This window comes from Mustela putorius, unplaced genomic scaffold, assembly GCF_011764305.1.
Source record: "Mustela putorius furo isolate JIRA1106 unplaced genomic scaffold, ASM1176430v1.1 tig00003853_pilon_pilon_pilon, whole genome shotgun sequence".
NCBI classification, from domain to species: domain Eukaryota; kingdom Metazoa; phylum Chordata; class Mammalia; order Carnivora; family Mustelidae; genus Mustela; species Mustela putorius.
The window spans coordinates 19,705,320-19,733,153 of record NW_025422005.1 but is presented as its reverse complement, the minus strand read 5'-3'; the positions used below and the strand labels follow the sequence as shown (position 1 = coordinate 19,733,153).

Genomic DNA, 27,834 nt, shown 5'->3' with positions numbered 1-27,834 from the left:
CTGACCAATGGCAGGGGAGTCGAGAGGCGAGGCGCACCCACTGTGTGACAGCTGTCTGGACCAATGGGCATGTCGCCCGCGGCCTATAAGAGTCAGCTGGGCCCTGGGTTACAGGCTCTAGGGTCGGTTGGTCGTCGCCGTCGGAGGTGTGCCCTGAGTTTGCCTCGCCGTCGCTGCTATCCAGTCCCGGCAGCCGCGCCCCTCGCCTTGGCCCCGGCCCAGCTGCTCTCCCTGCCCTTCTCCCCTTAGTCCACCCCCGCCGGTTTCTGCCGTCGGGGCCCCAGGGCCGGGCTAATGATGCCGTCGGAGAGTGGAGCTGAGAGTCTGGACCAGGCAGCTGCGCAGGTGGGGACGGCTGCGGCCTCGGCGGTGGCCACGGCCGCCCCGGCAGGCGGCGGCCCCGACCCGGAGGCCTCATCGGCCTCCCTAGGACGGCACCTGAGTGGGCTAGGCTGGCCACAGGTGAAGCGACTGGACGCGCTCCTGAAAGAACCGATTCCCATTCACGGGCGCGGCAACTTCCCCACTCTGAGCGTGCAGCCCCGGCAGATTGTGCAGGTGAGCGGGCCCTGGGAAGGGGGTGGGGAGTTATGGGGTCTCCAGCCTGACAGATTCTTGTGCTAGGAGGCACCCAGAGTTTGTTCGATTCTCTGCACTGCTAGGGAAAATGAGACTTAGAGATGGACAGGGACTGTAACAAAATCCAACACAGAGCATGAGTAGTAGTAGACCATGCTCCCTCCATTTGGCTTTCCCTTCCTCTGCCTCAGGAGAGCCTCGATTCCTCCCGCACCATTCACCCTGGCCCTGGTGAGGTACTGGGAGGAGAATGGGGCGGGACTTGGCTGCGGTGGTGCTTGGGGTGGGGTGGGGGGCAGCAGGAGAGCGGCCCTGTCTGCTGAGACTAAGGATACCAGGAAGCCCTGGATGGGTAGGTGTGCGTGCTTGGGTTCAAAATGGGTTTTTTTCATCCCCAAATCTTCATCGTTGGGCTTCACCACCCCCCAAGACACACACACACACTCCTTCCTTCTCTGGAGGTTCTTGCGGCAGACTTTGTCCTGTGCTTCCTCAGCCCTGGCTCAAGAACTTTGTGGCTAAGTGGAAAATCCCAGAAATCTCAAAAAGGACTCTGTCCCTCTCAGCTGGGGTTGTGGCAGGAGATTAACTAAGCACCAAACCAGACCTGATGCCTGCGTGGTGGAGGCGACATTGGGTGTCCAGTGTCCTTCCCCAGAACTGGAAGTGAAGGTTGGCCGTGGTGTCTACTGAGGAGCAGAAAAAGAGAATTCTGGTAGCCTTCTCTCCTTCCTTAGATTCCCTCTTCCTTTTACCTAACTTTTGACACCCCTCAAATTGCTCTTTCTTTTTTCTTTTTTCTATTTATTTGACACAGAGAGAGAGAGAGAGATCACAGGCAGAGAGGCAGGCAGAGAGAGAGGGGGAAGCAGGCTTCCTGGCAAGCAGAGAGCCCGATGCGGGGCTTGATCCCAGGACCTTGAGATCAGGACCTGCGCCAAAGGCAGAGGCCTAACCCACTGAGCCATCCCGGTGCCCTTCAAATTGCTCTTTTATCTGTATAACCTAGGTGCTGGTATACTCTGAAATGCCAGAATGGCAATCACTACACCCATTTTGTGGCTGGGGAAGCTGAGGCTCCAAGGGGGGGCTGTCTAAGCTGTCTAAGAGTACCTAAAGAGGTAAAAATCAAACCTGGAGGATCATGGGTCTTCCTGGGAGATACCTGCTCAGGTTCAAGTCTTCCTACCTCTTCCCCACCTCCCAAGACTCAACTTCTAAGTATTAGGGAAGTCTTCTTATAGAAACCAGAAAATCCAGCCACAATTCTTGTATATTTCTGCCAGTAGACGGACTTTCTTTCTGGGGAGCTATCCACAGAAGCTAGTGAAGCCAGCCACTCCCCTGTCTCCTATGGTCTCAGCCTCCACTGAGGAGGAGGGGTGTCTGCTAAGGGATTACCTCGCCCTCCCTCCCAGGGAATGGGAGGGGGTGGGGGCAGATTCCCCAGAACTGACTCACCCACAGCCCCAGTGGTGCTCACTGAGGCATTCCTCCGCTGCCCGCTGTCATGGGGTAATTAGGAAACCAGTTGAGGCTTTTCTTCCCAGGACACTCAGGTCAACCTTGGGGCTCCAACTACTGTCTTTCCAGGACTGTTTCAGACATGAGGGAAGGAGGAGCCCCGTGTGGAAACTCCCCTCTGCAGGGACGAAGGGTGCCCTGGAGGGGAAGTCCCTGCCCAGTGCCTTTACTAGTGTCTGCTCTGTGCCAATCCCTAGTCGGGACACCAGGGCTCTAGATATGCCTGGGACCCAGCCTCTCGCCCTTCAGGTGCTCCCTGCCAGGTGGTGAGGACTGTAGGCCAATAGGAAGTGACTTCCTGAGCCCCTAATAGGAGAGTGTTCTAGACTAAGGGCAAAGATATCACAGAGCAGGGAGCTGCTGACTGTGGTGGAGAGAGGCAGCCGATATTTCAGAGCTGGCCTGGGAGGCTGGACATCTGGCCAGCTCTGGACCTAGAGTACTGTCCGTTCCCTTTGCTGGGCCCAGTGTCCCTATCTGTTCAATGCTGAAGAGTTGGACTACTCTACCACACCCTTTCAGGTTCCAGAATCCAAAGGGAACAGTGCCTTCCCCTGGCCTGTACAGTTGCATCCCCAGGGAAGAAGGTCCATCTCCTGGCAGGAATCTGCAGCTGGTAGTTTCACAAACTGGTGGGGGTGCTGGGTGTATATGGGGCGTGGAGAGAGGTGCTTGGTGTGCATGGGGATGAGGGCCATCCGGGCTGCCTATATGAGGAGGTGGGGGGTTGCTGGGGTGGGGTGGAGGGAAGGATGCTAGGTGTGTGTCATGCGGGATGCTGGTTGTCCATGATTTAAGAATTAGAACCTTTCTCCCTCTGTTTTCCCATAAGACTTTGTCTACAGCAGCAATATGAGCAGCTAGAGATGCTCATCTTGCTTGGACCTGAGCTAGAGGGACCCATTCCCCTGTAGGAGTCTCCCCTGCCCATAACTCTGGGAGGCCCTGTTCTAATTAAACTCAGCCACTTAACTAGCTGTGTGACCTTGGATAAGTCCTTTGCTCTCTCTGGGCCCAGGGAACTGAATGAGACAATCTGATCTCTCTAGTTGCAGCAAGAGGGCCTGCATTAGTCAGCTCCAGATTGGAGTTTTGTGACCTGCTCGCTGACAGCACCCATAGTCCCCCCACCCCCACCCCCCCACCACCCGCTGTAGGTCTTGGCAGTGGCCCAGGAACAGAGCGATTCTGGGGAGGCCCTTGGCACAGGAGAAAGGAGGGTGCAGCCACTGCCCCCTTCATGGCTGGAAAGTCTGATTCAGGAGACTCTAAGCTGCCCTGCAGTCTTTGGGTGTGGCGGTATCTGGGGTCCGCCTGCCCGGCTGGCTATAGTCACACCTGGGAGAGGGACAGCAGCTGCCGGCTGGCTGACACAGCCAGCCCCACGGCCTGACGCAGGCGGTTTAACAAGGGTACTGCTACCTACTCACCAGGCCAGATGCCATGCCCTGGGGTGAGCAGCAGCCTGGGAGCTGGTGCTGGCACTGAGTAAGGCTCCGTCAGCTCTACTGGGATCTGGGGAGGGGGCTGGTCGACTTTGTAAGTCTGGCAGGGTCCTGGGGACAAGGTCTTGTCTGTTTCTCTCCTTGGCCTACATGGGCATAGCTGCCAGCTTCCAGGGTGTGGGTGAGAAGTCCCACAGGCCGGGCTGTAGCAACTGGCCCCTTACCTCCAGCCTTCCCAGTCTATCTGGCCAAGGCATCTCCCAACCCCACCCTCCCATTCCTAACTACCTTGACTCAGCTTTAGTGACTGGAGGGTCGCCCTCACTTTGAAGTTTTGAAAGAGAGGGAGTGTTAGAACCCTAGGGTCTAGTCTCTGCTCCTTCCAAACCCTGGGGGCAATATGAGGGGAGGAGAGTCAGCCACACCTGGATTTGAAGGCGCCTGTACGTGATCTCGGGCAGATGATGACACTTCTGTGAGCCTTGGTTTCCCCGGCTATAACTTGGAGATCATAGAGAATCATCACCCATCTGGGGATCTGGCTGGTTCAGTCAATGAAGCATGTAGCTCTTGATCCCGGGTTGTGAGTTGGAGCCCTATGAGGGGTATAGAAATTACTTAAAAATAAAATCTTTAAAAAGAAAAAGAGAGAGAGAGAACATCGATTCCTCCATAGATTCTGGTGAGAAGGTCCAGGTATTCAATAGGTGCCTAATGGGTGTTCCTCCCTGCCCTCCCTGCCCCCAGCTCCTCCCACAGCATGTTCCTGATGGCCAGTTGCTTACCCTTGTAGCCATTACAATACCTTCCCCTAGTCTGGGGTCCTCCTCCCGGAAGCCTTCCTGGAGGGAGCCGCCCGCCTCAGATTGCCCCACTGTGGCTTGCCTCCTCAGCACTTAAGTGCATTCTTTGCAGTAATTCCCTGAGAAGAGAGGAGGGCAGCCCAGCCCAGTGCTGGGTGCTGACTTGGCAGCAAGGCGGGGTTGCAGAATCACTCAAGGCAGGAATGCTGCCTGGTCACTTTCAGGACGGTGCCTGGAGTACACTGGGTTGCTGAGAAAACTGAACGTCTGGGCCCAGCTCGGTTCTTCTCCCCCACATGGTCCTAGCCCCAGAAAGATGCCTCTGGCCAAAGGAACAGATTCAAAATTGAAGATGATTGGTTTGCCGGGGTCTGCGGCATCTCTTCCCACTTGGGCTGGGCGCTGAGCGCTTTCTGAGATGATCACCCTCTCCTGTCCCAAGAGCAGAAAGGGTCTGGGTTTTCAGTGCCAGCCCTGCCACTTCTTAATGCCTCCCCACCTCGAATCTCAGGGGTTGCACCACTGCAAACCAGTTTCCTCCGCTCTAAAACAAGGGCAACATTTGTCTCACAGGGTCCTTGTGCATTAAGATGCATTAAGGTGAATATGTGCTAGTCAAAAGAACTTAAATGGACTGGAGAATCCAGTTGGCCTGGGTTCCAGTCTCCGCCTGGCTACTCTCTGACCTTGGACATGTTACTTAACCTCTCTGTGCCTGTGGTCCCCCATCTATAAACTGGGCAATAATGCCTAAATGCAGGATTATTGTGAGGGTTAATGTAGTAATGCACATGAATTGCAATTACATGCCTAACACATCTGAACAGTTAGTATCATGGCTGGCGCAAAGCGAAGTGTTTTACTTGAAGTTTTAGAGAGGTAGAATACCGCAGTGAATAAGACCTGAACTCCCCAAGTTTAATTCCCTGGCTGTATGACCTTGGATGAGTTACTTTCCTCCTCTGTGCTTCTGTTTTCCCCTCTGTAAAATGGGAATAATAGTACCTACCTTATAGCATAGGTAACTGTGAGAATTATACGAGTTTATATCTGAATGTATAAAGTGCTTGGATCAGGACCTGGCATTTAGTAAATTCTGTGTATGTGTTTGCTGTCATTAGCGCTGTTCTTCTGGAGTCTTTGCTCCCAGGAGCCATTCTCCAGATTAGGAAATCAAAGCTTTAGAGGGTTAAAAGACTTTCCAAAGGCATGGTAGCTGGCGTGATTATTACATGGACGCATGGAGGGGAACCCAGGGGCCCAGGCTCCTGACCCCTCTCCGCCCTGCCATCTCTTCTGCAGGTGGTCCGCAGCCGCCTGGAGGAGCGGGGACTACACGTTCACGGGGTGCGGTTACACGGCTCGGCCGCCAGCCACGTGCTGCACCCTGAGAGTGGCCTGGGCTACAAAGACCTGGACCTGGTGTTCCGCGTGGACCTGCGCAGCGAGGCATCCTTCCAGCTGACCAAGGAGGTGGTGCTGGCCTGCCTGCTGGACTTCCTGCCGGCCGGTGTGAACCGGGCCAAGATCACCCCGCTGACGCTCAAGGAGGCATACGTGCAGAAGCTGGTGAAGGTGTGCACAGACACGGACCGCTGGAGCCTCATCTCGTTGTCCAACAAGAGTGGCAAGAACATGGAGCTCAAGTTTGTGGACTCGGTCCGACGCCAGTTTGAATTCAGCGTGGACTCCTTCCAGATCATCCTGGACTCTCTGCTGCTCTTTGGCCAGTGCTCATCCACGCCCATGTCTGAGGCCTTCCACCCGACCGTGACTGGTGAGAGCCTGTATGGGGACTTTGCCGAGGCCCTGGACCACCTGCGGCGCCGCATCATTGCCACACGCAGCCCCGAAGAGATCCGTGGCGGTGGCCTCCTCAAGTACTGTCACCTGCTGGTGCGGGGCTTCCGGCCTCAGCCGGGCACCGATGCGCGCGCCCTGCAACGGTACATGTGCTCCCGCTTTTTCATCGATTTCCCAGACCTGGTGGAGCAGCAGCGCACACTGGAGCGCTACCTGGAGGCCCATTTCAGCGGAGCCGACTCGGCCCGCCGCTACGCCTGCCTGGTGACACTGCACCGGGTGGTCAATGAGAGCACTGTGTGCCTCATGAGCCACGAGCGTCGCCAGACACTGGACCTCATCGCCATGCTGGCACTCCAGGCGCTGGCCGAGCAGGGCCCGGCTGCAGCTGCTGCCCTGGCCTGGCGCCCCCTGGGCCCCGACGGGGTCATGCCTGCCACCGTCAGTTACTACGTGACTCCTGTGCAACCTCTGCTGGCTCGGGCCCACTCGTATCCCACCTGGCTGCCTTGTAACTGACTCAGACCCTGGCCAGAAGGTGCTTGGCCTTTCCTCAGGATGTGGGGCCTCCAGGAGTGTGTAGGAGATGTGACCAGAGACCAGCAGCCTGTGCCAAGTGGCCCAGCACTGCTGTAGGGTTGGGCCTTTGACTGAACAGACCAGACACGGCTCATCCCCGAATGAGGCCCCTGGTGGGGGTTCAGGCCAGGCCGGGGTTCTTGATAGACCTGTGGGTTATTGTACCCCACTTTTGGACCAGCATGATGGTGGGGTGCAGGGGCTGTTTGTCTTGGAGGTCCATTCCCTTCAGGAGACAAAGCATGTTTGGGCTGGCAGCCTCAATGCTCATCACCTTAGGTTGATTTCTGTGGCCTAGAAGGTCTCAGGTTGATTTCTGTGGCCCAGAAAGGGTCTTTTTGGGGCAAGCCAGCCCACAGTGATCCCAGCAGCCTCAGAAGGCCTGCAACCCACACAATGGCTAAAATATGGTATGTTATAGGAACTACTCACTCTGGGTACTCTGGCTTGGGCTAAACACCTGCTGGGACAATCCAACCGGACTAGGCACTGGGAAGAGGGAAGCTGAGGCAGGACGCAGCTACCTGGGTTTGCAGAGGGATAGGGTTAGCCCACCCTTACTCAAAGCTATCCAGGTGCATAAGCGAGCAGGAGCTGAGCTGCCAGCGTACGACACGGCCCATGCCCCTTCTAGAGTATTGCTCCCTTCCCCTATGGTGTGGGGATCCCTCCGCCTAGGATTTCGTTCTTTGAAGGGTACTGGGCCCAAAGTGACCAGTCAAGTGCTCCCACCCCAGTGGCCTGGTTACTTCACTCGGAGGAAGGGAACCATGCCCCCACCTCCTTTCCCATCCCTCTGGATTTGTCACCATTTTGCACTCTTAACACCTGCCAATAAAGATCGTCTACACTAAACCTAGCACCATGATTTCTCCTGGGAGAAGGAACTTCCATGGCTGTGGGGTCTCTGGCTGCCTCTCCCAGCCCTCCTCTGGCTTGTATTTGGGGGTTAGGGACATTTGGGGTGGCTTGGAGTCTGAGTCCTGGGCTGTAGCTGGGGAGTTTCTCCTCCTTCCCTCAACACCAGCCCCAGCTGGAGAACTGTGCTAGGAGCTCATGTCTACACATGTGACTTGTACCTGCAAATTGCCTCGGCAAGTCTCTTGTTAAAGAGTAAATATTTCAGCATTTTCCCACCTGGAGTCCTGATGACCCTGGGCTTGGCCTCACACCCAGTGCTCAGGGCTTCTTGACCCTTGGCCCACCCAACCCCAGTCCTTCTCAGGAAGCCGGTGGAGGACAAGCTGAGTGAATATGGATTGGAGAGCCCTTCAGTGGTGGGCGCCGAGACTTGGGGACTCCTAGCGTCCTCCAGAGCGAGAGCCCAGGTTTGGCCTCCCGACCTAGGAGGAAGGTTCCATCCATCCTCTATTATTCCCAGGTGCGATGGGCACACTCTGGCCTGTTCTAAACGGGTCCCCTAGAAGGGCAGGGTCTCCTTTCCAAACCCAGCTGGGGGCCATGCCAGGCTCCCCGGGAGCGCTTCCCTCGGGCCATCAGCCAGTCACTGGCCTGGACGCTGCCCACTGTTTACCCAGCCCCTTTGATCCAGGGATGGCAAAGCCCTTAACATATTCAGCCTCATTAGTGGTTTCTGAAGTGGTGGCTTTGATGGTTCCATCCAGGCTGAAAAAAACAAGGCCTCCGAGGAGGCCCCAGGTGACCTGGGTGAGTCCAGTCACCTCATCTGCTCAGTGAGTCCCCTCAGGGCTCAAAAGGGCTAGAAGGGTGAGTAGTTAAGACTTTCTTGGCTTGGTGATGAAAACAGCCCCTCCAACCCCAACCCTGGTTGCACCCACCCAGCTCGGGGCTTGGGAGAGATTGTTTCTCCCAGATCCTGGTGTAGGCATGAAGGGACCTCCACCGTGTATAAAGCAAGCAGTAGGAGCTGGAATCAATCCGCAAACAAAAGACCAAGATTCCCGACTCTCCTGAAGATTGCACTCCAATACGGTAGACAGAAAATAAACTAAATAATACAGTCTTAGAAGGTCAATGATGCTTAAAAGTACGTGGCAGGGTAAAGGATTGGAAGTGCCAGGGTACGTGACTTTAAAAGGGGCGGACCTCATCAAGAGGGTGACATTTGATCAAAGACACAAAGGCTAGTGGCTGGCAAGCCCTGCGATGTCTGGGGAGAGAGCTTCCGGGCAGAGGGAATCTGTTCATGGGCACATGCAACCAGCAGGCGTGTCTGGGGGAGGGTGCATGTGCCTGAGGGTGTCTGGCTGGCCTTGCACAGGCATGCACGCTCTCGCCGCTGCGACACACATGGGTGTGAGGTGTGGGAGAGCATGAGCCTGGAGCTCCCAGGAGCAGCTGCCCTTTCTGGAGTCTTCTCTCAGGGCCAAGCACTAAGCTGAAGTCTTCACGGTCACTACCTTCCACTTCATCCTTGAGAGAAGAGCAATTATTTCCACTTTTACAGACAAGGAAGCTGGTGCCAGAGAGGTCAGGGAAGTGTGGGCATGTTCCTGTCAACCCCTGCGCCCTCCGGCCCCTCCGCTCCAATTCCATGTGGCTGAGTGGGACCCTCTGCCCCCGCCCATGTACATGATGAGGCGTGCTTTGCAGGTGACGGTTTGTACTTCTGTGCATTGACCATTTTGGGGAGGGCAGCAGAGCAGTGTGGGGAGAGGTACATTTTCTTGATGTACATGACACCAGCCGTGGCTTGGGGTGATGATGCCAAAGGCCCATGGTGGCAGCAGGTGCGCCTGTAGGTGTGTTTGGGGCTGGTGCAGTGTTTCTGGGTGTGAGGAAAACAATGACTCAGTGGCTGGCATTGTTCTCTCATGGACAGTTCCCGCAGCCACCTCAGACGCCAGGACAGGCGGAAATCCAGAACTAGGAAGCAGAGCCAGAGAGGGGAAAGCTGGGGGAGGAAAGCCCACCCCCATCACCCCACAGGGCTCCCCAGCCACAGTTCACCTGCCCCTATGGGCCACGGAGGGTGGGGGCGCTCCAAAGGGAGAAGAGGCACCACTGTGAACTTTGGGGAGCAGAAGACATGCCCTCAGGCAGCGATATGATGAGTTGGCCCCTCCAGCCCCAAGCTCTCCACCCTTCACCAAGCTCGGAGCCCAGGAGGCTGACCTCTGTGGACTGTGCGTCAATGACTCCCTTGTTCTCAGCCTTCCTGTTGCCTTCGGCCAGTGAGAGGCCCCGGCAGGAGACTGAAAGGAGAATGGGGTGTTTATTCCGCCTGTTTCCTCCCCACCAGGCTGCCATGCTTGGCTGCATCTCTCAACCAAAGGCCATTGCTCCCCATCAGGGGCGCTCCCCACACAGCTACACGCTCAGTCCCGTGCCCTCCCTCCTCACCGTAAAGGCTCCCCACTGTTGCCAGCCCTGGAGAGCTGCACCATCATCCCTTGCGCCTTTCTTAAGACCACATTTTTGGAAATAATCCCTTTTGAAATCTCTTCCCAGTTTGAGGGTGCCCTGCCTCCTGCTGGGGCCCTGACAGGACAAATAGGCCCTTGTGGTCACCAGCACAGTCACACACAATCTTTCACGGACCACACTGCCCTGTCATCACAGATGGGTGCCACCTTCCTGCGTGGGTCCCAGTCCCCTCCCCCAGCTTCCTCATCCCACCCTTCACTGGGGGAGACTTCCTGGAGAGGGTCAGCCCAGAGCCTGATCCAGGGGGAAAGCAGTCTGCAGTCAGTCAACAGGGCCAGATTGCCTCAAGGAACCGCTAACCTAAAGAGTCATGAGAGACACATAGAAAGGAAAGGCAGTAGGGACACTTGCAAAGCAAACCTCAAAATCACATGCCTTTGTCTCACATTATTGAAATTTATTCTTCCTGAATGTATAAATCAGGAGACTGATTCAAGAGACATTCATTTCGCGAATAATACAAGTTATGGGTTGTGTGTGAGTAAATGTGCCCCCCCTTCCCTTTTTTATCAGGATATTTGAATAAATATGCTCCCTTTTTTCATTTTAAACGTTACTTCCAATTTTTACGCTGCCGTTGCCGCTGTGTCTATCTGAGGAAGAGGTGCCCCTCCCCCTGAGCCAGCAGCAGGCCATTTTTCTGAGAGTCCACAGCCACTCCCTAGTCAGAGAGGACAAGGACAGTGGGGGAAGGAAGCAGGGATTTCTCAGACCAACGTTTCCTCTCAAATAGGCCTCCCGGCATTGTTAGAGTGAGAAGCCATGACATTGACCAAAATGCAGACCCCAGCTGCACTGTGACTGAAGAACAACGACTATATTTAAAAAAGAAATCCTTTTCATGTTCACATTAGAAATGTTTGCTGCTTTCTTAAATAATCTGATTGCATCTCAGAGGACCTGTCGTGACATTTCCAAGCATATAGTGTCAGCCAAAATCAAATGTGGCTTATTAAGGAAACTCAGAGTACAGGAACCTTCCCCAGAACCCAGCACCTTGCCACTGTTAAGTGCAAGGCATCTGTGAAGGGAGGACAGTGCCAAGATTGTATGGGATCAATTCCGTTGGGTAGGGTTGTGGAACGTCTTCCTGAAGGAGATGCCCATGGCAGGAGCTCAATCCAGGAGTCCAGATCCGTAGAGTGGTGGTTCTGAGGAACTGGGAGGAGCTGGAAAGAATAATTTCAAGAGCTTTAATTACCTCCTTCCCACAGTGACCAGCCCCACCCAAACCCTTCAACATCTGCATCAAGAGGGCCCACTGTGGAGACAAGGTACAGGATAATATTATGGAGCAGGGCTCCATGGCTCCCGTCCTGGAAGAGGTGGGGGCTCCTGGGGTTAGAAGAGGTTCCCTTGGGCCTTTTTCCTTGGCTGAGATCCCCACGGGTCTGAGCAGCTGGAATGGAATGTTCCTGGGAAGAAAAGCCTGCCCCTCCTCCTTATGGAGTTCCCTAAGGCCCACGGGGGGGGGGGGGGATCATTCCAGGGATTCCTGATATGGCGATGCTCGGGAAAGCAAAGCCCCAAAGCGACGCCTGGGGTCTCTGCCCTAGCAGCCTCTCCTGGGCTAGGCAGATTGCCTCTATCAAACATTTATGAATCTCCACTATGTGCTTAGTGTGACCTCTCATTCAGCAGTCAGGAGTTATCCTCTCTCCAGCTCCCCAATAAAGCACACATACACACACAACTGGCCCAGAGAAGGGAAGTCATTTGTCCAACTTCTTCCAGCTGAGAAGTTATAGGCAAACACTGAATCCCAGATCTATCTTATTCCAAGCTCGGGGTGCTTTCTGCCTCACCATGGAGCCTGTCACCCTTCTCCCCTGCCATCCCAGGCTCTCTACTCTCCTTGGCATCAAACCTTCCAGCCAGGTGTGGAGGGAGAGGAGGTAGCCCTCCAGGCAAGCCCAGGCCCTGAGCATCATTGGCCTGCCCTTGCCTGAAGCTAGGTGTGCTGACTCAACCTGACTCACCCCCCAGAGCCCAGACAACCAGGGACAGGAGCCAGCTTCTGGGTATGTGCCCAGACCTTGGCGTTGGTGATTGGGAAGGGGGATACACCTTCTGCCACCCTTCCAGCATTTCATGACATCCCTCCCAGATCTGAGGACCAGGGGCCATGGTATTTAGACATAAAGGGTAAGAGCCCAGAAAGCCCCGCAAATGGAGCCCTTACTATCCTGGTAAATGAAAAGCCACATAATGTTTAAAGGACCCTTCATTTACAGGTTCTAGGTCCTTAGGCAAGTCATCTGCCCTACCTGATCCTCAGTTTCCTCATCCATGGAAATGGGGATAGTAACCCCTACTTTTCAGAGTAGCTAGGAGGAATAAAACAGGAATAAAACAGATAAAGTGCTCAGCACAGTGCCTAGCGTGGAGATGGGTAATATATTCCAGAACCAAGGAATCTGGCCAGGCTTCAGTCAAGCGCTAATGCAGGAAGAAATAGGATGGAGATTTCCGACTTTCCCCTTTCCCCTGGCTGTAAAGCAAGAGCCTCTCTTTTATCTCTGAGAAGGCTGGGCTATTGGGTTTTCTCTAGGGACCTGGCGAGGGCGGCTGGGGGTGGGGGGTGCAGAGGCGGAAGCCTCCGTGAGACTGCCCGCTACAGGTTTGGAGCACCACAGTTGTGACCTGTTTAAGCCTGATCTCTAGGAAGTCACCGTGGTCCCCAGATAGCTGCAGAATGCATTCTGATCAATTATTAGTGTAACAAATCAAACGGAGACCACCAACAGGGGCAACCTTTTTTCCAGGAAAGTCTTTCTTGATGAACCTTCCTCCTGAAGTCCGGGGCGGGTCCCAACCACAGGCCCAACATTACGTCTCTTCTCCGAACGACTGCCACGCCCCGCTCATTCTGCCAGACCCTTAACTCCAGGCCTAGGAAGGCTAGGCAGGACCGGAGAGGGCCGGTTGGGGGTGGGGACCCCGGGGACCAAGCCTGATCCAGGCCACACCCCCAAGCCCCCAAGCCCCGGGAAACAGCCCCACACTGCCCTCTGGTGGCACCGCCCAGAGACGCCTTCACTGGGCTAAGGCCCTCCAAAAAAGGGAAGGGCTCATCCAGGGGAGGGGCCAAGTTCTAGAACACTGAACACTCTCTCAGCCCCAAAAGCTGGCCTGAAGAAGGGCTCCCGTTCTCATTTCCCCTTGCTGAAACCCCAGATTCCCTGCTGATCATGGAAATTCTTAAGACCCCCAACGCTGGGGCCATCAAGAAAGTATTCCGGAGGTGGGGTGGGCAAGAGGGGTGTCAGTCTCCAGACCCAGGGGCTATAGTTATTTGTGAAGGCCTAAAAATAGCCCTCTAACAACACAAATTGCCCAGCCCCAGAGGGTCCCCTGGGATAGTGATTCCCAGGGAAGGCTGCCTAGATGAAGGCTGGAACCCTTAAAAAAGCAAAGACCCTCTGAAATCGGTGCCCCTTCCTGAGCCCCTGGACTGAGTAGATACCAGTGCTTGTTGACTGAGGAGAAAACGGAGCCTCCTAGAGGGGGTTGGGAGGCTCAGACAGGGGTGGGAAAATGACTTTTGTTAGTTGGCTGAGGAGTAGTGGGCAGAGCACTGAACCATGAGCTGAGGTTCAAGTCACTGAGCACTGTATTCCCCAGGTCAAGGCCCTTGGTGAAAGGCAGTGGAACATCTAGAAGGGGGGAGGGGGACAGGGCTGCCTGTGACACTAGGATGAATCTCCATCTCCCACACACATGCATCACTTTCTCCATCAAGAGCTGTCTCTAATCCCTCATTCCCCACCCCCTCTCCAAATCAGGACAAAGCTGATGATGCTAAATCCCAGAGAAAGGCAACACTGATGGTACAGAGCACTTTACACCACTAGCTAAAAGCTTCTCTGGACTAAGCGTCCCTCTCCCGTACAACACAGAAAACCACCAGTCCTGGCTGCAGCCCAGCACTGCAGCTGGAGCTCCTCGCTGTCACCTCCAAGAAGTCCTTGTTCTCTCTGGGCCCTTAGACCCTGAATGAACTGAGTAGTTTCAGAAGGTTCTCCCTCTTCACGGAGGCCAGAGGATGCCAGGGCCCCTCATTGCTCTCCTGGTCCCCATGCTCTCTCAGACTCCTTGAGACCTCCTCCTGGACTTCCCTACTCCAGCTAAGAATGAGGTTTGGAAAGGCCTGGATGTTAGAAACCAGCCCCAAAGTTTGTACCCAAAGAGAGGAAAAGGAAGGGCTAAAGAGAGTCAGGTGAGGGCCCCCCGGGGTCTGCCTTTCATAGCAGTGCACTGACCCTCAAGACTCTAAGATTAAACCAGATTCCTAGGACTCTGACATTCTCATCCTACCCCCTCTCCCCTATTCCCAAGCCCTGACATGAGGAAGGACAGCTATGTCCAGAGAGGGACTGAGGAATCTGACCCAGAGAGGAGGCAGAGTTGTTCTAGGTCTCACAGCAGACAGGCTGGACACCAGCTCCCTGTAGCCCCTGCCCCTGGGCAGGAAGGAGACACCATGGGGAAGACACACACAGGCCTGGGACCTAGTTCTGTCCAGTGCTGGCATGTGACCTTGCCACTCTGTAAAATGAGGACTTTAAATTAGTTCCTAGCTCCAGCAGCAAAAGCAGTGCCTGTTTCTAGGTGTGATTTGAAAGAATAAACCATTCCTCCTGTGACTTAAGGGGGAAGAAGGCAGACCTCTCCCTGTGTTAACCTCACTACAGCCCTTCCCAGAGCTGAGGACAACCACTTCACAGGCTGACAAGGGAGGCTGCAGTCCAATCAGGTGATGAGCGGCAAAGCAGCAGCCAAGCAATTCATAGCTGGGAAGGAAGGTGGTGGTGGTGGGGGGGGGTTCCTGAAGGGCATGTGGACAGGAAGAGAAGTCAATCTCATTTCAGGTCTGGCCCTTTAAGGCCCCCCCCTTTCTAGAAGCAAATGACATACCTGCCCTCTTGGGGCCAGTTAAAGGTTGTAACCTGGCTCCATCCCTGGCAAAGCCATCTTAGAGACAGGTTGGGAGGGGGTCCCCTAGGAGAGCAGGTGAGGCCTTTGGTAGTTACCAAATACCCCACCCTGGTCATCTAAGTTACTTTTGGCAAAACTGCTTGAGACAATGAGATAAGATCTGTCTCCTAGAAGTGGAAGGGCCTAAGTATGATGGAAACAAATCCATAACCTCTCTGAGATGCCACCCCCTCCAAATGGGAAATAGGGGCTTAGGAGAGAATTCAGTGGTACATCGCTGGCCCAGCACCCCACCCCATTTTGGGACCTGTTTATTCTGTCCTCGCCGAAGGTGTGGAGCTGGGCAGTGCCAGAAAGCAGCAGTCTCAAGGGCAAGACTCTTCTTAGAGCCACAAGGGACCCAGGAAAGGCAAAGCGGGTTGGTGGGGGAGGGCGGCGGGGAGGGGAGCGGAGGGGAGGAGGCCTGGGTCAGTGCAGCAGGCTCCGACTGGTAATAAAAGTTTGCGGGCAAACCCCTCTTGGAATCTGAGCATCTTCAATTTCCCCAACTCTATAATGGGGACTTGGTGCTACCACCTCACCCCCCGGGAGGACTGGGAGAGGCCGTTACAAAGTGGCCAGCTTTACTGGGGACCCAGAAGACTCCAGAAGCCCCAGGGAAGGGAGATCCGGGGCCCGGTACCACCCCGCCCCGCCCCCTCAGATGCACTAGCCGCTCAGACCGCACCTCAGCCTCCTTTACTGGGCCCCTGGCCCCCCGACTGTGTCTTCCTGGGGTCCGTCAGTCCGTCCATCCGCGTCGGTGACGCCGTCCATCCAGCGGACGTCCCAATCTGTCGGCCGGCCCCTCGGCGATGGCCTGTCGGGAGTGGCCAGGGCCCCCGACGCTGAGGTCAGCGCTGGGGGGAAGCGGGGCCGCGGGGCGGGCTTCGGCGGAAGGGCGAGTCGGGCTCCGGGCCGTGGCCCCGCCGCAGGCGCCCAGCACCCCAGGGCACGCAGCCTCCCAGGCCTAACGCCGAGGCGAGCAGCGCAGGCGGGCGGCCCCGGCGGCCGCGGCGCGGGCCCTTCTTGAGGCGCGAGCCGTGCGCTGCCAGGTAGAGCTCGGCTTGCGCCACGCCGCCGCTGAGGCGGCCCAGGCTCTCGGCGCGGTGCGCCAGGCGCAGCTCGGCCGCCAAGAAGACGCGGTGCAGCTGCAGCACACGGCTCTCCAGCTCCGACACCAGGCGCCTGCGGCCCTCCACCTCCAGCAGTCGCCGGCGCGCTTCCGCCAGCTCTAGCGCTCGGCCCCCGGCTGCCCCCGCCGCCGCCGCGCCCCCTGCCGGCGCGGTAGCCCCCGCGCCCCCGTTAGCGCCCTGGCGCCAGCGCTGCAGCTCCTGCCCCTCTGCCGAGCCCGCCCACGCCGGGGCTGAGTCGGCGGGCGCCGAGACCGAAGCCGGGGTCGGAGTCAAGGTCGGAGATGGGGGCGGGGGCTGAGGGGACGACACGAGCTCCCGGGGCGGCGGCGGCGGGGACCCCGGTTCCGCGGTCCCTTCCTGGGCCCCCGGGCCGCAGGCGCTGATGCGGCAGCCCGGCATCCCCCGCCCCCCGGCGGTCTGTTGCTGTCTGTCCTCGGGTCAGGCCAGCTGCCCCCGCGAAGGGGAGGACTGAAGCCGTGCACGCGAGAGAGATGCCGCGGCAGCCCCCGCGCGAGCCTCGGGTGCATCTTATAGAGCACGGGGCGGAGCGAAGGGCAACACAGCCAATCAGAGACTGGCGTGCCTGAGCCCGCCTCCCCGGCCCCGCCTTCTCAGGACACCGCCCTAACCCTTCGGGTCCCTGGTCCTCTGTCCCGCTCTGCCTAGCTGGGGCACCCAGTCCCCATCCACCTCCCCCCTAATTTAGGGTAGAAAGAGGAACGCATATTCTCTGGTCTAGTCCCTGAGTCATAAGCTCTGGCAGTTGATGCTTAGAAATAATGGACTCCAGTAGCAAGTCAGTGGCTGACTTTCGCAGCGAAAGGTCGGGCGCCGGGGTGCCTAAGGCCACATTGTGTGCCAGTGAGAGTCTGGACTAGAACTCTAGGGACCTGACTCCTTGCGCAGTCCTCCTTCCCGAACCGCACCCTGCCGCTTGGCCGAATCGGTTTTGGGGCCACAAGTCTCTCCGGGACCTCATCTCCAATCTCACTGGGTCAGTGAAGAGGTTAATGTAGAGCGGTGTGACCGGGCGTTCAGATGGAGATCTGGCCGGGTTGGGTCCCCACCGAGGAAGCCCTTGCAGAACAAACCACAGCGCAGCCGCTGAGCCTGGCGCGGCTTTCTCAAAGGAGCCCCAGACCCAACGGTGTGCAAAATTCTTTCTGTGCCCTTGTTCCTTTTTGCTCCTCCCAGTAGGTAGGCATCCCCACATCTAGAAATAGAGGAGGGAAACAGACACAGAAGGTACAGAGGTGCCTTGCCGGGGACCACATTGCAAGTCAGTGGCTGAATCTGGACCACTGAATGGGACCAAATGGACCATTCATGCCCTCTGGGAACTCAGATAAGACCCTCCTTAAATGGGACTTTAGTCATCCTGGTAAAACAGTAGAACTGAGCCTAGCCCATTTTTCTCTGAACTAGAGGAGACCCTGCCCTACCACCTCCAAACACTGGCCCAGACACCATGGCCCTGCCTCAGTTTCTATCCACTCCAAGATGCCATGAGAGATGGGAGGTGTCTGTTGTTGGTGGGGCAGGGGCTGGAGGGCCAGGAACCAGTTCTGAGACTGACTGGGAAGAATCCCAGCAAACCTTAGACTCAGGAGGACTTGCCAAAAAGGTGTAACCAGTGTGACTACTGCCCCAGCCTGAAGAGGAAGCTCATAGGGGAGCAGCACTCACTTGATGTGGAGGAGGAGGATTTCCTGTGGAGGAGGAGGAGGATGGAGGACCCTCCTCTGCTCCTGTGTTCTCTTACTATTTTCAGGTGCCTTAGACTGAGTGAGGGGAACTTGTGCGTGAGAAAGCTTAGCTCATCATCAGACAGATCACTGCTCCCAACTTCTGGGGGACAAATCAAGGGGAATAAGACTATAATTTGCCCCCCATCATCACCCAGATCCAAAGACCCAGCCAGACCTGAGTTCAAACCCCATACAGATTGCCCATTGGGCAAGTTGTTTCTCTCAATAGGAGATAATCAACCCATATTTATTGAATGGATGAATGTTCTCTATATCCTCATGGCATCCCCTAGAGACAGGCATCAGCAACATCTTCTTCCTGATAAGAAACCAAAGCCCAGGGGTGCCTGGGTGACTCAGTGGGTTAAAGCCTCTGCCTTCGGCTCAGGTGATGATCCCAGGGTCCTGGGATTGAGCTCCGCATCGGGCTCTCTGCTCAGCTGGAGCCTGCTTCCCTTCCTCTCTCTCTGCCTGCCTCTCTGCCAACTTGTGATCTCTGTCAAATAAATAAATAAAATCTTAAAAAAGAAAGAAAGAAAGAAAGAAAGAAAGAAAGAAAGAAAGAAAGAAAGAAAGAAAAAGAAACCAAAGCCCAGGGAAGTGAAGAGGTTTGCCCAAGACCAAACAGCAGATGAGTGGCCAAGAACGAATTCAAACGTGGATCTAACCCACTCCAAAGTCATCCTTCACCTCCCTATAATTCTGATCTGTCCCATGTTCCTATTCTCTATGGCACTTCCCGCAGGTTATGTTTATATATTTGTTTACTTGTTCAATAGTCTCTCTCCCTAGGTCAATTTTGCTTATCACTAGAATCACCTCAAGTTAAGTAGAGAGCCAGTCAATAAGTGTTTATTTGAGTTGAAAAATAATGCAAGGGTAGAGCTTGTTAAGAATGTAGAAACCTTTTTCCCTTCTTTCTTTCCTTCCTCCCTCCCCCCTTCCTTCCTCCCTCCCTCTCATTCAACAAATTTGAGGGGCACCTGGGAGGCTCAGTTGGTTAAATGTCTACCTTTTGCCCAGAGTCCTGGGATTACCAGCTTTAGGCTCTGATTCTCCTTCTGTCCTGCCCCCTTGTGCTCCCTCTCCCTCTCTCAAGTAAATAAATAAAATTTTAAAAAATTTAATTATTATCGGGGCGCCTGGGTGGCTCAGTGGGTTAAAGCCTCTGCCTTCGGCTCAGGTCATGATCCCAGGGTCCCAGGATTGAGCCCCACATCAGGCTCTCTGCTCAGCAGGGAGCCTGCTTCCTCCTCCTCTTTCTCTCTCTCTGCCTGCCTCTCTGCCTGCTTATGATCTCTGTTAAATAAATAAATAAAATCTTTTAAAAAAATTAATCATTATCTCTTTGTCAGGCTGACTGCTGGAGGTACAGCCATGATCAGATGGGGATCTGCTCTTAGGGGACACACAGTCTAGTCGAGGGGACACAACCGGGTGATGGCATTTCAGTGAGATATCTACTGGGATGGGGGCGGACACAGAGACTATGGGGACATAGAACAAACACTGAGCCCAGCTGGATGGGGAGGGGTTCAGGAGAGTTCCCTGTAGGAGATGATATTTAAACTGAGACCCAGAGGATGAGTCAAATCTAGAGGTGACCAGATGGGTGTGGGGGCGGGGACAGGAAGAGAGGAAGGGAAACTGTGTATAAAGGACCAGAGGTGAGAGACCTTTGGCACCTGCCAGCTTCCTTCCCGGAGTCCTTAACTGGCCTGCACTTCTGCGCCTGGGAGTGGACGGGGCCATAAGCAACCACCTGTAAGGACACAGCCAGCCTGGCAAACATGACATCTGGAATTAGGGAACAGGTTTTTAAACTATAATGATTACTGGCTTTTCTGATCTTATAAAAGTTATACATTCCTTTTATAGAAAAAATGAGAAAGAACATATTAAATTAAAAGAATTAGGGAGGGAGGGGAAAGGCATCTGGAATTAGAGAGACTTCAGTCTGAATTGAAGCTCAGTCTGTTCCCAGCTATGCAGCCCTGAGAAAGGTACTTCTTCTCTGTGACCTTCAGGCTCTAGGGAATGTACTGGACCCATACCCCCAGCACTGACAAGGACACAGATGCAAGGATTTGTCCAAGGTCCCACGAGCTGGTCATATCTGTCTGTGGTCTGATTCAGAGACAGTAAAGAGAAGAGGCAGCTCTAGAGTCCAGTCCATTATTTTTTTTTTAATTTTATTTATTTATTTGGCAGACAGAGATCACAAGTAGGCAGAGAGACAGGCAGAGAGGGAGGAGGAAGCAGGCTCCCCGCTGAGCAGAGAGCCCAGTGTGGGGCTGAAATCATGACCTGAGCTGAAGGCAGAGGCTTTAACCCACTGAGCCACCCGGGCACCCAGTCCTGTCCATTATTATATCCACGCTCCTACCAAGGCAGAAGCCAGTGGAGAGAGACAGATCCTGACAGAAGCTAGGGCCCAAGACAGGATTCCCCTGCATCAGCTGAGAGTAGAGTGGGGCAGGAGGTCGAGGTCTGAGGAGTCTGCTGGCATCCCAGTCTCAGCCTAGAAGATTCGAGGCCTCACCAAGAGATGCAGCCCCTCCTTTTCAGTCTCTTCCTGGCAACCTGGCCTGGCACCCCCTAGGATGTGATATCCGTTTAATAATTTAACAGATGCAGACAAAGATAGCAGCTCTGAAAATAAACCAGCTAGGCCCCGGCCTCCATCTCCTCTTTCCTCAACAGACTCCCCTACCCTCCCTGAAAGGTTTCCGGTTGCCCCACACCTGTCAGTTCCCCAGCCTGCCAAGGAGCACGTGACACCTCCTTCTCCATCTCCTTCCTCCTACTCACCTCCTTCTTCTCTCCATTCTCATGTTAAGAGCTTTCATATTAATTAGGGCTTAAAGGAGTCTTGGCTTTAAGTCACAAGGCCTTGAGCAAGTCCCATCATTCTAAGCCTCTCTTCGCACAATCAGAAAATGAGGCCTCCAGATTCCTAGATGTAGCATGAAGAAAATGTCTGGAAGGTGGCAATTATTTGGACTGGGGACTGGACCTCTTTTCCAGGAAGGCACAAGTCCAGTGTCAGTTCTGTTTCAGTCCACAACGGTGCAACCCACCCTGCCGCTCTCTCCTGAAAGCTCACAGATTCTTTGTTTTTCATTTCTCTTGTGATGAAAATTTTGCCCTGGTTTGTATTCCTAGAATAAAAGGCTATGACTTGGGGCACCTGGGTGGCTCAGTGGGTTAAAACCTCTGCCTTCGGCTCAAGTCATGATCTCAGGTTCCTGGGATCGAGCCCCGCATTGGGCTCTCTGCTTGGCAGGAAGCCTGCTCCCCCCCCCCCCCGCCCCGGCTCTCTCTGCCTGCCTCTCTGCCTACTTGTGATTTCTCTCTCTCTGTGTCAAATCAATAAATAAAATCTTAAAAAAAAAAAAAAGTCTATGACTTGTGTTCACAGTGGATGCAACAGGTCTGATGTGGGAAACAAAGGGAGAAGAAAAATGATTAAATTTCCTTACTACCTACAGCCCATTGACAAGTCCTTCAAACAGTGCACTATCTTCCTCTAGGGACTCAACTTCCTCCACGTTAATACTTTGCTAAGGACAAAAGGCAATTTTAGCCCAACCCTCCAGGATCCTGTAAATCTACTCCAACATATACAAATTCCTTTGGGGGAGGTGCCTGGGTGGCTCAGTTGGCTAAGCATCTGCCTTTAGTTCAGGCAATGATCCCAGGGTTCTGGGATGGAGTCCTGCATCAGGCTCCCTGCTCAGCGGGAGCCTACTCTCCCTCTCCCTCTACCCTTCCCTAGTTTGTGCGCTCTCACTCACTCTCTCTCTCAAATAAATAAACAAAGTATTTTAAAAAAATTCTTTTGGCGGGCGCCTGGATGGCTCAGTGGGTTAAGCCGCTGCCTTCGGCCCAGGTCATGATCCTAGGGTCCTGGGATCGAGCCCCGAATCGGGCTCTCTGCTCAGCAGGGAGCCTGCTTCCTCCTCTCTCTCTCTGCCTGCCTCTCTGCCTACTTGTGATCTCTGTCTGTCAAATAAATAAATAAATAAATCTTAAAAAAAAAAATTCTTTTGGAAATTCCTTTATCTCTACTCTCCTCCACCCCAGGATATATGCCAGGATATAAACATCTTCCAAGCATATGACCCACTGATATACATCTGAAGAGTCTCATGACTCAGCTTTTACTAAACAGTAATAAATGACCTTTCCCAAAAATAGCTAGCCCCCGAGCTCCCCCAACGGCCAGGATCCTGGAAACCTTGTTTCCAAAATACCTGGGAGGCTTACACTATCCGTAACCCCCTCCTAACTTGAAAGCATGTAAAAGGCCACTCCTCATGACCCCAGTGCAGCTCTTTCTGCCCACGGGTCCTGTCCCTCTGCTTTAATAAAACCACCTTTTGGCACCAAATATGTCTCAAGAATTCTTTCTTGGCCATTGGCTTCGAACCCAAATGTCTTCCCTGTATCAGGGCACATGCATTTGGGGCTCCATCACATTTCTGACAAATAGAAATGTTACTTCCTTCTGGGAAGTTGGGAAGAGCACTACCCCTCCCTCCTCAAAGTTCTGCTCAAACCACTCAATCTTTTTTTTTTTTTTAAGATTTTATTATTTATTTGACAGAGATCACAAGTAGGCAGAGGCAGAGAGAAAGGAGGAAGCAGGCTCCCCGCTGAGCAGAGAGCCCAATGCGGGGCTTGATCCCAGGACCCTGAGATCATGACCTGAGCCGAAGGCAGCGGCTTAACCCACTGAGCCACCCAGGTACCCCAAACCACTCGATCTTTATGGATCTCTATTTCTACATCTCTAAAGTGGCCAGGTGTCAAAAGGTAAGTGGAACAAAGTCAGACTCTGGGATCTCCAGACTGTGAGCTCCAAAAGGCATGAGTGAGATTGCATCTGTGTTCATGCATTCATTCAACAACGGAATCAAGCACTTGCTGCTAGGAACCGGCCGCTGGGCAAGGTGCATGGCAGTAAATAAAAGAAGCACAATCCCTAATCCCCCAAAGCTTAAATTTCAGAAATCAAAATAACTAAGACCCAATAAGGGTGCCAGGAAGAAAATACCTGCTAATTTTTACCTAGTGGTTACTCTGCGTCAGGAAATAATCTTGCCGGTGGCCGCTGTTCTTAGCACACCCCATTCTATAGATGAAGAAACTTTAGAACAAGCTGACTGAGTGTGGCCAAGGTCACAAGGAGTGGCCAAGCTAGGATTCAGCCCAGACAATCTGCCTGCAGAATCTATTTTCAACCATGATGCTATCTACAGTGAGTGCTTCCCTAGAAATCATGAACAAGGAATCACCCTGTGAGGAGTCAGGGAGGGCTTCTCCTTAGAAGGTGACGTTTAAACAGAGACTTGAGAGAGGAGCAGGAGTCAGTCATGTGGAATTAAGGAAAGAGATTTCCCAGCAGGAAAAAATATATATGTGCAAAGGTCCTGAGACAGAAAGATCGGTGTGCTCAGTGCCTGGTAACCAATAGGAGAATGGGGTCAGAGCTGAGGTCAGGATGAGGATTAGTGCAGGGGAAGCCTTTGAAAGGCTTAAGCGGGGATCAACATGATCTGGTTTGTTTTTTAAAAGATTGTGCTGTTTGCTGTGTGGAGAGTGACCTGCAAGGGAACAGGAGGAGGATGAGGGAGACCAGTTAGAAGATTACTGCAGTAATCCAGCTAAGAGGATGTGGCTAGGCCAGGAGTAATGGCAAGAGGTGGGAGGGAGGATGGATTTGAGCTTTATTTGGAGGTGAACCGATGGATTAGTGGGAGTGGGGGTGGGGTTAGGGCAGAGAATGCCCTCCGGGTTTGTGGACAGAGCAGCAGAATGGATTGTGGTGCCCTTGACTGAGATGGAAAAGAGCAAGGGTTTCATGGAGAAATCAAGGTCAAGAGGTATTTTTCTTTTTATTTTCTCTAAATGTTAATTGCTTTATCACAAAAAGAAGAACAAAGGGGGTCTATGGGAATAACCCATTATATCTTCCCATTTTTTAGCCCAGCTAAATATATCTTACAGGGGTTATACACTCATTTTCAAAGGCAAAAGATTATTTGAAATAAGTGGCATTGGGGGGCCTGGGTGGCTCAGTGGGTTAAGCCTCTGCCTTCAGCTCAGGTCATGATCTCAGGGTCCTGGGATCGAGCCCCTCATCGGGCTCTCTGCTCAGCGGGGAGCCTGCTTCCCCGTCTCTCTCTGCCTGCCTCTCTATCTACTTGTGATCTCTTTCTGTCAAATAAATAAATAAAATCTTTAAAAAAAAATAAGTGGCATTAACACAGCATTCAGAGAATAAGTTTTGAATTACTGCACGCTGGAAAATGGAAATATAACTTGTAAAATCATGTCCATTAAGTATCAGTCTAATGTAGAAAGGCAAAACTTAAAAAAAAAATAGGGAAAAATATATTTCTGGTAAATTCTAATAGTTCCCACACTTACCAATTCTACCAGTTCCCAGTAGTTTCCACACCCACCAATTCTCCAACACCAGCTGGGTGTCCTGTAATTCGATTCAATTCGATTCAATTCTGGTACCACACTGCCCAGGACAAGGCTCCTTTCCACAAGACTGTTCTCCACTTCAGACCCCAGTCACAAGTACTAGGACCTCAGGTTCCCCACAGCTCTTGACGGACTTGACAAATCAGAGTTTCCCAGGAGCCACTCCTTGGATTCAGTCATTTGCTAGACTGGCTCACAGAAGTGAGACTCATATTTATCTTGACCAGTTTATTATATAATAAAGGATGTGATGAAAGATACCACTGAACAGTCAGAGAAAGAGATACGGGATGCCTGGGTGGCTCAGTTGGTTAAGGGGCTGCCTTCGGCTCAGGTCATGATTCCAGCGTCCTGGGATCGAGTCCCACAAGGAGCAAGGAGCCTGCTTCTCCCTCTGCCTCTGCCTGCCACTCTATCTGCCTGTGCTTGCTCTCTCTCTCTCTCTCTCTGACAAATAATAAATAAAATTAAAAAGAAGAAAAAGAAGAAGAGATACAATAGGGCAAGATCCAGAAGGGCCCTAAGCGCTGGAGTTTCTGTCTCCTGGAAATTAGCGTGTACTGTCCTCCAAGCATGTGGATATTTTCACCAACCCAAAGCTCTCTAAAACCCATACTTTGGAAATATTTATGGAGCCTTCATTATGGAGGTATGATCAATTTATTTATTTATTATTTTTTTAAAAGATTTTATTTGACACAGAAAGAGCAATCACAAGTAGGCAGAGAGGCAGACGGGGGGGTCGGGGGGAATGCAGACTCTCTGCTGAGGAGAGAGCCTGACCCCAAGACCCTGAGATCATGACCTGAGCCGAAGGCAGAGGCTTAACCCACTGAGCCACCCAGGTACCCCATGATCTATTTTTTAAAAGATGTTATTTATTTATTTGGGAGGGGAGCATGTGCTGGGGGGGTGCAGCAGGGAGGAAGTGGGAGAGAGAGAGAGGGAGAAGCAGACTTTCCTCTGAGCAAAAGGCCTGATGTGAGGTTTGATTCCAGGACCCTGAGATCATAACCTGAGCAGAAGTCAGACTTAACCGACTGAGCCACCCAGTTTCTCTCTCCTTGGATGGGGCTGAAAGTTTCAAGCTTCTAATCATGGCTTGGTGTTTCTGGTGACCTACTCCCCTCTCTGAAGCTATCTAGGAGCCCACCAAGGGTCACCTCATTAGAGTAAAATATGCTCCTGTGACCCAGGAAACTCCAAGGGCTCTAGGAGCTCTGTGCCAGGAACTAGGGTCAAAGATTGAATATTGGAGCAAAAGGATGTTTCTTATGCTCTCATCACTTGGGAAATTGCAAGGATTTTAAGAGTCCTGTGCCAGGAACTAGGAGTACAGACCTATATATATATTATTTCTTCTTTTATTTCATAACACCCAAATTGGATATCCATGATAAGTAAGCAGGTGTATAGATACATCTGGAAGTCAGGACTGGAGGCTTAAATTTGTCATCAACATATAGAGGGCACTGAAAGCATGGGGCAGGATAAATGGCCTTGGGAGAAAGTGCTGATAGAGGAGAGAAGCAGAGGTGCCATATTTAGATGTCAAGGTGATGGTGAGGAACCAGCAAAGGACCCTGAGCAGGAGTGGTTGGTAATAAAAAGGTAAAATAAGAGAGTGACTGAATAAATTGAGAGTGAGGAAGCATCCTGGCAAAAGTAGACTACTCTTCTGTGAAGTTTTGTTTTGGAAAGAAACAGAGAAGTGGGCTGGTAGCAGGCAAGAAACTAGGGTTGAACAGGAATTCTGTAAGATGGAAGCTACACCTTGATACACTGATGGGATTGATCCAGTGGCGAAGGGCATCGGGCTGCCTGGCATGAACCCCCCCTTGGAAGATGCTTAAGAAAGCAAGAGAGGATGGCTTTCTGGCAAGCTCATTCTTGCCCAAAGCCTTTATTAAGTGCTTACTCTGTGCTCTAAGAGCTAGAATATAGCAGTGATCAAGAGGGCCGTGGTGCCTGTGCTCTGAGCACTCTTGATGCAGAGGGAAAGAAGAAGGCCACAAAGGAATCAATGCAAATACCATTTCAGATCGGCTTACCTGCATGCTTTGAAGGAAGTAAACAGGGGGATGTGACAGGGAGTAATCAAGAGGATGTCCTTTAGTTCAAGGAGTCAAGGATGATGGATTGAGCAGCTGTGGTTTTTGCCTTCCCATCATTCACTTATCCTACTTCTGACAACATTGCCTTTATTTTGAAGGGACACAACCTCTCTGACAAACTCAACGCATGTTCTTTGTGGGACTGACCCTAGCCCATCTCCAGATCGGACTTGTGATCCTGGCCCAGCCAACGAAACTCAACCCTAGGATGTTTGCTAGAACTTCTGGGGAAGAGAGACTTTCTTTGCCCAGGAATTGTTGACCAGATTTTGGACCTGGAGCTGCAGGAGGTCAGCTTGTCACCACAAAGGAAGTGCCTACCTGCCTGGTGCCTGGCAGGCGAGCCCAGAAACAGAGAGACCTCATAAGTGGAAAAATTACATGAGCACCTGATTCTAGCTCTACCTGAAGGTGGCACACCCCTTGGCCTTTTCTATTAAATGTTTTGTTTTGTTTTCCCTTAAGCTATTTTGAGCTAGGGTTTCTATCAGTTATAATTGAACAAATCCTGGTTGATAAAGAAGTCCTGAAGGATACGAAGGAGCCAGGCTTAGAAGTGCCACGGAGAAACAATCCAGGTGCAAGGAGCAGGGCGCGTAAGATTCTTTGCAGAACAGAGTTTGGCCATTGAGGAACACAAAGGAAGCAAGTGAACCTGGAGTATAATGAACTCGGTGATGGAATGAAATGGGATAGAACCACAGGAAGAAATTCCATTTCTAACAAAGTGGGAGAAAGGGAAGCAGAGAAACACTTCCCCATATATCCTCTTTAAAAAACAATGGATGCAGGGCACCTGGGTGGCTCAGTGGGTTAAGCCGCTGCCTTCGGCTCAGGTCATGATCTCAGGGTCCTGGGATCGAGTCCCGCATCCGGCTCTCTGCTCAGCAGGGAGCCTGCTTCCTCCTCTCTCTCTCTCTGCCTGCCTCTCTGCCTACTTGTAATCTCTCTCTGTCAAATAAATAAATAAAATCTTTTTTAAAAAATTAAAAATTAAAAAAAAAGATGGATGCATTTTTTAAATTATCTTTTGTAAAGCATCAATGAGCTACCCACAAAGTAAGGGAAATAAGAGAGGCCAGAAATGACAAGCAAGGACAATTCCTCAGGAATAAAAGAGCCTTTTTAGCTGGTGTTTGCCGTAAAGGCACCCACTGAAACCCAAAGCCTCACCAAAATTTTTTACTTCAACACATGATAGGACATTTTACAATAGGATT

General features: G+C 52.8%; 1 protein-coding gene and 1 long non-coding RNA gene across 2 annotated transcripts; one reads left to right on the top strand and one right to left on the bottom strand.

The window, feature by feature from the left end:
- Positions 1-76: 76 nt before the first annotated feature.
- Positions 77-7,588, top strand: TENT5B (terminal nucleotidyltransferase 5B). The gene is made up of 2 exons (XM_004741079.3): positions 77-558; positions 5,654-7,588. The coding sequence occupies exons 1-2, from the start codon at positions 295-297 to the stop codon at positions 6,671-6,673; spliced, it is 1,284 nt and encodes a 427-aa protein (XP_004741136.1). The 5' UTR covers positions 77-294; the 3' UTR covers positions 6,674-7,588.
- A 2,925-nt stretch (positions 7,589-10,513) lies between these two features.
- On the bottom strand, positions 10,514-16,777 carry TRNP1. The gene is made up of 2 exons (XR_001176777.2): positions 15,807-16,777; positions 10,514-11,310 (listed from the first exon to the last, which is right to left on the bottom strand). It is a non-coding gene; the product is annotated as a TMF1 regulated nuclear protein 1 (long non-coding RNA).
- Between the last annotated feature and the right edge of the window lie 11,057 nt (positions 16,778-27,834).